The 10,206-nt window shown below is 40.8% G+C and overlaps 2 protein-coding genes across 4 annotated transcripts in view; both read left to right on the forward strand.

Moving 5' to 3' along the window:
• Nucleotides 1–4,654, forward strand: part of si:ch211-256e16.3 (kelch-like protein 17) — a 7,211-nt gene extending 2,557 nt beyond the window's left edge. The window contains exons 5-12 of one of the 3 annotated variants that reach the window (XM_032537914.1): nucleotides 7–150; nucleotides 249–435; nucleotides 1,147–1,293; nucleotides 1,419–1,547; nucleotides 2,258–2,434; nucleotides 2,546–2,692; nucleotides 2,783–2,948; nucleotides 3,844–4,654. In XM_032537914.1, coding sequence (XP_032393805.1) covers nucleotides 7–150; nucleotides 249–435; nucleotides 1,147–1,293; nucleotides 1,419–1,547; nucleotides 2,258–2,434; nucleotides 2,546–2,692; nucleotides 2,783–2,948; nucleotides 3,844–4,000 — 1,254 coding nt within the window. In that variant the 3' untranslated portion in view covers nucleotides 4,001–4,654. The remainder of the gene's footprint in view (nucleotides 1–6; nucleotides 151–248; nucleotides 436–1,146; nucleotides 1,294–1,418; nucleotides 1,548–2,257; nucleotides 2,435–2,545; nucleotides 2,693–2,782; nucleotides 2,949–3,843) is intronic. The other 2 variants (XM_032537915.1, XM_032537916.1) reach the window with 2 other exon arrangements.
• A 1,834-nt stretch (nucleotides 4,655–6,488) lies between these two features.
• Nucleotides 6,489–10,206, forward strand: part of uqcrc2a (ubiquinol-cytochrome c reductase core protein 2a) — a 7,737-nt gene continuing 4,019 nt past the window's right edge. The window contains exons 1-7 of the mRNA XM_032537491.1: nucleotides 6,489–6,612; nucleotides 7,778–7,879; nucleotides 7,995–8,144; nucleotides 8,335–8,399; nucleotides 8,525–8,581; nucleotides 8,682–8,806; nucleotides 9,895–9,992. Coding sequence (XP_032393382.1) covers nucleotides 6,580–6,612; nucleotides 7,778–7,879; nucleotides 7,995–8,144; nucleotides 8,335–8,399; nucleotides 8,525–8,581; nucleotides 8,682–8,806; nucleotides 9,895–9,992 — 630 coding nt within the window. The 5' untranslated portion in view covers nucleotides 6,489–6,579. The remainder of the gene's footprint in view (nucleotides 6,613–7,777; nucleotides 7,880–7,994; nucleotides 8,145–8,334; nucleotides 8,400–8,524; nucleotides 8,582–8,681; nucleotides 8,807–9,894; nucleotides 9,993–10,206) is intronic.

The raw sequence follows: 10,206 nt of genomic DNA on the forward strand, positions 1-10,206 counted from the left end.
CACCAGGAGGAGTTCCTGTCTCTGTGTGTGGACAAACTGACAGAAATCATTGCCAGTGATTTTCTGATTGTGCCTAAAGAGGAGATGGTGTTTGAGGCCGCCGTATCGTGGTTGAATAAATGTACGTCTCGCAAACAGAATTTTGAAAAGGTCAGTTTACACAAGCATGTTCGCACGCACATTATAATGCGCACACACACAGTTACCTTATCTCGTAGTTGTTCTCATCTTTCTGTTGTTCCTCAAAGGTCCTTGAACATATCCGGCTGCCTCTCATCAGCCCCTACTACCTCCATGATGTGGTCGAGTCTCTGGATGTGGTGAAGGAGAACCAGAGTTGCCAGAAGCTCATCTCTGAGGCCAAGGACTACCTGCTGCTGAAGGACCGCCGTGGAGAGCTCTACTGCTCCAGATCCAGGCCACGCAGGTCCACCGGTAAACTCGCTCGCATCGCATGCATTTTCTTTATGAGGAGAGGCTGTATCTAGTCTACTTTTTTCAACTTGCACCTTTTTTTTAAAATCCTTATATCAAGTAATTGTGAGACATGTAAGACTTTGAATTTTGAGACTCACATTTTGCTCTTTTTTTTTTTATATATATATATAAAGGTTTACATTCAAACAGTTTTTTTCCCCTCCCACTTATTAATATTTATTATTGTGGATATTTGACCGCTTATACACAGTTTTTTGCACTACACTCTGTTAGTTAGCTATACACACACCACATAACAGGATTAATCAAATGTCAGAACGTCAATCGGCAACTATTATAATAACTGATTAATCAAAGCAAAAATGCCAAATTCAAACATTTTAGCTTCTCAAGTCTGAATATTTGTTGGTATTCTTGGTCTTCCATCATAAAAAGCCACTTATCTGTTGTGTTTGTACCCATGGTTGGACAAAACGACATTTAAATACGTCAACTTCAGCTTTTATGAGGGGCATCTTTTTGTATTTTATGGAGAAAACGATTAATCAAAAAAACTGATTAAGCGATAGAGCAAATATTATTGGTTGCAGCCCTACACACGACTACGTTGTAGCCTACAGGGGCAAATGTTTCAGATGAGCATCAATCCAACGGCCAACGTGCCTGGCTTATTACTCTGTTCCTCTACTCTTGTTGCCATGGCAACAGGGACAGCGGAAGTGATAGTGACAGTCGGCGGGGAGGATGACAAGGTGGTTCTGCGCAGCGTCGAGAGCTTCGATCCTGTGACGAACCAATGGAAGAACCTGGCCTGCCTGCCCTTCGCGGTGAGCAAACACGGGCTGGTCCTGTCAGGTGAGATTCAGTGAAATTGAAATTCATGACTGAGTGGATGATGATAAGCAACGGCTAAGTTTAATATGCGGTGCACATGACAAGTGACATGTCTGTTTCCATCCTCCTGTTCTCCGTCTCTGTAGACTCCACTCTGTATTTGGCAGGAGGAGAGTTTCCTGATGGCTCAGCCAGCAGAGAGATGTGGCGCTACGACCCCTGCTTCGACTCCTGGATGGAGATGGCTCCAATGAATGTAGCTCGCTCTGAGTTAGGTGAGGCAGTCTCCGTACCACAAGCCCTTACTCTACCGTCAAGGACCTCATATATGCCTTTCAGGGATTTAAAAAAAAAAATCTGTCTATGTCTTAACTGTCTTTTCCAAGGTTTTTAAAGGAGCACATTATGTTTTAGTTGCATTAAGAGCTTTGAAGTCCTAATTTTTGGTTGCTAATTATTCACACCGTAGTAACCGGTTACATCATGTTTTTAAGATCTCACAGTGGACAAGGGCATAGAAGTAAAAAGTTGTTTTAACCCTTGTGTTGTCTTCCCTTCAACCATGTAAGAACGTTACCGCTTTTTGTGACATTTTTGTCACTTTTTCAATGCTTTTTTAAAAATGTTTTTTCCAAAGTTATTTGATATTTCTAATGTTGACATTTCCAGCTTACTTCGAAGGTCCATTTTTTTGTGATGAAAAAACTGAAAAACGGGTCAAATTTGACCCGAGGACAACATGAGGGTTAACTAGTGACTTGGGTGCCCAGATAGCTCAGTTGGTAGAGTGGGGACCCATGGATAGAGATTTACTCCTCGATGCAGCGGACCCAGGTTTGACTCCGACCTGCGGCCCTTTGCTGCATGTCATTCCCTCCTCTATCTCTCCCCTTTCACGTCTTCATCTGTCCTGTCAAAGGCCTAAAATGCCCCAAAAAAATCTTTAAAAAAATAAATGGAGACCAATTGTCCTCACTCCTCTCAGGCCTGGTGATGCTGGACGGCTTTGTGTATGCAGTGGGAGGGTGGGAGGGACGCTCTCGTCTAGACTCGGTGGAGTGCTACAACCCTTACACCAACACCTGGCAATTCACAGAATCTGTGAAGATGGCCGTCACAAGTCCTGCTGTGGTGGCCCTGGACGGACTCCTCTATGTTACTGGTAGGAAACTACACGTGAACACTTTTCTTGAGGTTGTTATATAAAAAAAAAATATTTGGATTTACAGTTGTGTTCTTTCTTTTTCTTTCATGTGTCACTCTGTCATGGTAGGTGGTGCAATTCTAGAGGATGGTGACGGCACAGACCTTGCTCAGGTGTACAACCCTAAAACCTCTGTATGGACAGAGGTTGCCCCCATGCAGATCGCTCGGTCCGGTTCAGCTGCTTGCACACTCAAAGGAAAGATTTATGTTATAGGTATGTAACCCACTTTAAAGTGCTCAACAACACAGCAACCACGCTAATGAAATCAAGCAAGAAAATGACATTGACTGTTCATTCTCCCAGGTGGATGGCATGCCTCGACCGAGAACACAGATAAGGTGGAGTGTTACAATCCTAAAACCAATCAGTGGACCATGTGCGCCCCCATGAAAGAACGTCGCTACCGGCCTGGTGCTGCTGTGGTGGATGGACATATCTATGTCCTGGGAGGAGAAGAAGGCTGGGACAGGTGAGGGGCTAATCTGGGAAATCTTTTTTTATTTAATCTAATTGTCATCTAATCCCAGCAGAAACATTTGCAGAAGCCTAAGAACCATTTCAGGAATTCACTGGTTCACCTCCTGTAATTTGTTGTTTGCATCCTTTCAAACATTAGCATTCAACGATAAATACAAGGCAAGGCAGCTTATGTGTATGCACATTTCAGCAACAAGGCAATTCAAAGTGCTTTACACAAACAGTTAAACAGATAAAACACAAGTAAAAACAGTTAAAAACACAAGCATTAAAAACCGTAAAACACTGAATAGACAGTTAAAAACAAGAGAAACAAAACACAAGAATAAAATTTACAGTGCAGCATAAGAAATTAAAGAAATGATTAGTCATTTAAAGAAGGCAGCATCAAATAGAAAGGTCTTCAGCCTTGATTTAAAAGAACTGAGAGTAGCAGCGGATCTACAGGTTTCTGGGAGTTATTCCAGATATGAGGAGCATAGAAACTGAAAGCTGCTTCACCCTGTTTAGTTCTGACTCTGGGGACAGAAAGCAGACCTGTCCCAGATGACCTAGAGGTCTGGGTGGTTCATAGGTAGACAGATCAGCAATATATTTTGGACCTAACACCGTTAAGTGATATAAAACTAGCAAGAGTACTTTGAAAACAATTCTTGAGACACAGGAGCCAGTTGTAAAGACTTCAGAACTGGAGTGATGTGATCCAGTCTCTTGGTCTTAGTGAGACCAAGAGAAACAAAGAATTGTTTGAAAATCAGACTATATACCTTATCATGTTTTCGGATGCTGTTGAAATGCAAAGAAGGGGCTTTTGGTTCTGATTTAGTTCCTGTGGATTAAAAACGCTGACAGACGTTCTTCAAATGCTAATCACTCATTTCATGCAGATATCACGACACGATCGAGAAGTACTGTGTCGAGAAGGACATGTGGGAGATCGTTGGAGAGATGACCACCAGTCGCAGCTGGCTCAGCTGTGTGTCTCTCCAGCTGAGGAAGGACCTCCACATAAACAACTTTCCCGGGACGCCAAATGATAACTGATCTGTCTGAGAAAATGTTATGTGGTTGTTCTTTGCACCCTCATTAGGGGACATTGCCCTACAAAGCTCAGAGCTGTGGAGGACAGCGAACTGTGAGGGGACACCTGGACTTGGCAGAGCGCTGGTTGAGCTGTTACAGGTGGCAAAGAGTAGTAATAGGAGGTTGTTTTTGTTTTTAAACGGTGACTGCTTGTGGAAAAAGTCTCACTTGGGTCCTAACTTTAGGCGTGGCAACAAAGGAAACATCGTACATGAATTTCAAGTTACTGATTGACAACTCAGTTATAACTCCCCTCTGTATGATGGGTAGGGTACTGTTATTGTCCGAGCACTCAAATCTGTGAAGGTTGTCTCAGCCAACAGATTGTATTTTTGCATTATGTGGTTTAATCAATGGGGTGTGACTAGCTGTGAGGGGGGAAAATGGTAAATGTTTGGCTCTATCAAAAGATGCTCTAAGGGCCAAAGAATCTACTTGTGAATATTTTCGAAGGTCACCTGTGAAAAGTTGTCTATACGTGAGCAGTGTTTTTGTAAGTTCTGAATGATTGTCTTTACCACTTGTAATATGTTCAGTATATTTTTGTAATGTGCATAATGCATTTTAATGACTTTAAATGGAGTGGGTTCTAATAAAGATTTTTAATATTTTATTGTGAGTGCTGGGGGTTTATTTTACATTTCACAAATGACCTAGGAACACGCACAGTGACAAGTTGACTTAAATCAAAATGTATAATATTTAACTATAAATTGCAGGGATGTGTGTGTGTGTGGTATGCGCGTAGAACCGTAACATCTGATTTCAAACTTGACAGGTGTCTTGCTCATAGTCCATTAATATATTATATACAGTCGATGGTCTTGCTACGGGCACGTGTAAGTGCGGTGCCAAGTGTGACGTTGTTTGGATTAGATGTGTGTGTGTGTGTATATATATATATATATATATATATATATATATTGGTAAAAGAAGCACACATTGGCTTTTCCCGCTCTAGCTCCTGGCCACTCCGGCTCTCCCACTCAGTGAGCTAAGCTCGGGACCAGAGGGTCGAAGAAAGCAGCCGAGCTTTGGCCGACAATCGTTTCAGAGTCCTACGGAGCTCCCCTGAGGTCGGCGGAGAAAAAACCTAAACGGATTCATAATCCGTGCGCACGGTTTAATAAACGTGAGAAAAGTAGGAAAGAGATTCACAGATTCAAACTTGAGGGATCAATTAGCGAAATGATATTAAATCACAAATGACGCATCTTTCCTGATGAGCTACAAACCATTTTTTTTTATCAAAACGAGCCGTCCTCCAACCTGGAGAAATAAGATCGGTCTAGTAGCAGCCGGCGGTGCTTGGACGTTACCTTTTAATAAACTACAACACCGACACAGAACCGGGTTCGGCTCCGACCTGCGGCTCTTTGCTGCGTGTCGTTCCCCTTCTCTCTGCCCATTCATATCTTCATTAGTCCTGTGGAAATAACGGCCTAAAATACCCCAAAGAATAATCTTATATAATTATAATTATATTCTTTATATATAATAATATAATATATATAATATTTATATATAATTATAATTATAATTATATATAATTATATTCTTTATATATAAAGAAAAATTCTTGTTTTTAGTAGTAGTACAGGGGAGTTGCACATGAAGTGGTTGGGGTCCAAAACCAAATTGTACCCCACTTGTTTTGGGCAACAATTTGGTTTTGGAGAATTCTACAAGCAGCTGCACAGGCCAAAGCAATCGGCCAGTTCCAAACAGGCACATTTTCAATGGGCACTGCACTAGTTTGTTTAAATCTAGAAAGCAAGTGTCTTGCAAAACTGTATATTTAAAGCAGAGCGAGTAGAAAACTGAAAACCCTTTTTCTGCCAGGAAAAAAATGAATGAAGAAGTTCAAATGGTAGGCCTAGTGGCTGCCTTAGTCTCTCAGTTGAGACTTGTTTTCTCATAGTTTTGACTTAAAGGTTCCCTGCGGAGTTTCTAACCACTAGTGCTATGGAGCTGTTTTTCTTATAAATAGGTGTTTATCTCATGCAAGTACACACTTTCGTATAAATGTTTTCAGATTATTACACTGATCTTCAGTTGCAGTATTGCCGCAAAATAAGGAGAGATAATGAATGTAAACGATGCCGGATTTAAAATACATTTCTTTTATTTTTTAAATCAGCTTGTATACATTTTATGATAAAGGAAATGCATTTGTTAAAGCCCAAGGACATGCATGAGTTTTGTGGAGAAACTGAATGTTAACAAAACTTATTTGTTCATGCCTTTATCTAAAGTTTTATTTTTACTTAAAATGTCATACTTTTGACTTTGTTTCTCATAGTTTAAATTAGTACATTTAATTTTTACTTCATAATTCGGATCATTATTTCGTTGTTCACTATTTTATATGATTTGACAAACCAGAGTTTACTTTATGATAACTTTGAACCTACTGCAAGCTTCTCTTGAAATCCTAAATCATCTTTGAGCTGCTGCACGGTGCAGTGCATTGTGGGTAACACCTTAGACCGTCGCGATATCTGTCTTTCTGTACCGGCTGAAGGAGAGAGTCTAAAGTCATGAGAGGAATTCGGGCTCTGAACAATCTTCCCGTGAGTCTCGTGTTTTCTCTTTATTATCTGAGCTCTGTAACCGACGTGAGCTAAACTCTGCTCGTTGTGGTTTTCGGTCTGCTTTAAAAGTAAAACCGCATTTAGCTCCAGTTAGCCTGCTGGCTAGTTAGCTTGCTAGGTGGCTAGCTAATGCAGTTTTCGCTAGCTAGCCAACTATCATTACCAATAACGTAAGACTTGCTTGCATGGTTTTAGAAGACATCCCGGAATCATTCACATGAATTGAATGTCGGGTATAATGCGTATGCAGCAAAAGAGTCTATTGGTTTGGTTTAGTCGGGCCGCTTGTTGTGGTTCAGCTGAAGGTCATCTCCCAAATATTTAATCCAGGCGAACAACGCTCACAATTTGGTCATATTCAAATGCACCAACATATTTTGCTGATACACTCTTACAGCCTTTGTTTACAGGGTATAAGTTCATGTGGTCTTAATGTATAAAGTAGCACGGGTCATTTCGGAACACCCAACTCTCACGTACCCTTCTCCACTTTATGACAAGCTGTCAATGTCTGACATCACATGCCATATAGGGCTTGGCAATATAGCGATATTATATTGATATCGTGATACAAGATTACATATTGACTTAGATTCGGATATAATATAATATATACCTACTATAGATATATATATATATATATATATATATATATATATCTCGTAACATGGCATGAGTGTTCTCTTTTCCTGGTTTTATAGGCTGCATTACAGTAAAGTGATGTAGATTTCTGAATTTACTAGACTGTTCTAGCCGTTATATTTTTTGCATTTGCACACTTAGCCATTATATCCACATTACTGATGATTATGTATCATAAATCTCATTGTGTAAATATTTAACAAAACCTACAGTATCTATACGAGTTGTTTGGTCCAAAATATTATGATATTTGATTTTCTCCATATCACCCAGCTCTAATGCCATATGGAAATGATCAGGTAGTGCATACGCTTCATTATTTGTTTTGTTGATTAACAAAAAACGCAGCTGAATCTCATGTTGAGGTGTTTAAAACTATCCTCACTGTTAGTTGAAGTCAAGGACAGTGAAATAAGTTCCATGGAAGAGGATGCTCTCAGAGGGAATATTGCTAAAGAAGTCACTAGTCTTAAACTCAATTCAGTGTCACTACATCCCACAGAAACGCTGCTATGCCGCTACCAGGAGAAGTGAAGCTCTGACTGAACACCTCACAGGCCTCGCACCGTCCTCAGCTGCACTTCTCCCTACCCAAAATGTTCAGGTAGGTGCTGCTTTTGTCTAAACACGAATAGCTGTTGCAGGTAAAATCAAACTGTATTTGTTTACAGTGTGAGTGCAAGTTTTTAGTAAAACAAAATGTTTTTTTGCTGCTTTAGGTGTCCAAGCTTCCAAGCGGTCTGGTGGTAGCATCGCTGGAGAACAATTCCCCTCTGTCCCGTGTTGGTGTGTTTGTAAAAGCTGGGTGTCGCTATGAGACGGTGGAAAACCAGGGTGTCTCTCATGTGCTTCGACTGGCAGCAAACCTGGTACTTTTTGAATTTGCCTTCTCTAAGTTGCTTACTGTAGAGCACAGTTAGCTCTTGTTTTCCTTCCAGTACAGTACAGTACATCATACTTTATTAAAGAGGTATCCCAGCCCACAACCTGTTAGTTTCTAAATCATATATAACCAACATGCTGTAGGATCTCGTTGAAACACTTTTTGTTGTTTTATAGACTACTAAGGGTGCATCTGCCTTCAAGATCTGTCGTGGTGTGGAAGCACTGGGGGGCAGCCTGAGGTCAGTGAGGGCACTCTCTGCACATGCAAACCCTGACGGTTCCTGCATTTCCTGCTATAAATACATACCAGTGTAACCAATAGCCGACCGTATTGAACCAACTGTGTTGTCATCTGTATCTGCAGTGTGACATCATCAAGAGAGACCACCGTCTACACCGCAGACTGCTTGAGAGATCACCTGTAAGTGCGTCCATCTTTATGCCGAGCCTGTTATATTGTTGTACTCTTATGTTGACGCCTCAGTATGTGTTAACCTTACTGTATCTGTGTGTGTGCGCAGAGATTTATTATTTGAGTTTTTGGTGGACGTGACTACAGCTCAGGACTTCCGACCATGGGAGGTGGACGATCTGACGTCCAGGGTGAAGATCGACAAGGCTCTGGCTCAGCAGTGTCCTCAAATAGGTTAGTACCAGGAACAAAATATCAGTTGCTAACCTACTTTTTCACTGTGGTGTCACGCCACACCTGAAACACACCGCACGCTGAATAGCCACGAAGCGCCATGCAGCAAAGCTATTTTCGTTTCGCCACACCAGCTGCGGCCTGTGAGCTGCAGCGATCGTTTCAGCATCTCCTCTAGTTCTCCTGCGAGCCGCGGGAGAATGTGTCAAGCCAGTCAGGAAATCACATACAGGAGGGCCACAGTGCAGTCGAATACTTTTCAAAATATCAAATTCAAAATAACAAACCCAGTTCTATGGTGGTTTTGGTTGTCTTGACTAAGCTGTGTTTAGAGCTAGACACATGATTAGGCACACTGAGGGAGAGAGACTGACGGACCGAGTGACACAACACACACACACACACACACACACACACACTCAACCAAACACTGGGAGAGAGATAGAGAGAGCCAGTCTGTTGAGTGAAGAGAAGGATCAGTTTGTGTCCGGCATAGAGAAATGTGCTTCTGATATGAACAGCCAGGAGCGCGGTCAGGCAGGAATCTACGCTTCACACCTATTCGCAGTGGTTTCCGCTGTCAGATTGAAATCTGCATTAAGTGATTTTGACTTCTTGGACCAAAGCAAACGGCAACAAAACTTTGGCTTTTGATATATAGTAGCGGAATTAGAGCAATATCAGACCAATATGACAAACGTAGATCCATCGTTATCTGGAACTTTCTTATTTGGCTTCTTTATTTCTAAATAAACAAAAACTGTGAGCTAAAAGCTGCAAGCAGACGCATAGTGTTTTGTTTTTTCCTCAGTGTGACATGCATATCACAGGGACTCATTTGATTCAATAGTTGTCATAACAGTAATGCGTAAAGGCACAATAAAACATGTCCAAGTTTGAATTTTGTGTTAATTGATAATTTCTCTTGTTACATGTCAAATAAGTGTCAACATTTGTTTTAGAGAATTATGTCACATTAATGAAGCAAAAGACACTTTTGTTTCACTGAGACTTTAATGGAGAATTGAAGATGTAGTTTATGGAGCATGCATTCTGTAATTCAAACTAATTCATATTTTCACCTGCAGGTGTAATTGAGAAGTTGCATGAAGCAGCGTACAAAAACGCCCTGTCCAACTCTCTGTACTGCCCTGACTACATGGTTGGTCGTGTCTCCGCTACACAGGTATGGATCTTTGTTAGCAAGACAAATGAATATACCTAACATAACTTTTTATCTTTTGATAGTTTTAGAGCTGCAAAGATTTATCGATTAATCAATTAGTTGTCAACTTTTAAATTATACGCCAACTATTTTGATAATCTTTTAATCGGTTTGAGTACATTTTTAAGACAAAAGTAAAAAAAAAAGTTTGATTCCAGCTTCTTAAATGTGAATA

Source organism: Etheostoma spectabile, chromosome 15, assembly GCF_008692095.1.
Source record: "Etheostoma spectabile isolate EspeVRDwgs_2016 chromosome 15, UIUC_Espe_1.0, whole genome shotgun sequence".
Lineage (NCBI taxonomy): Eukaryota > Metazoa > Chordata > Actinopteri > Perciformes > Percidae > Etheostoma > Etheostoma spectabile.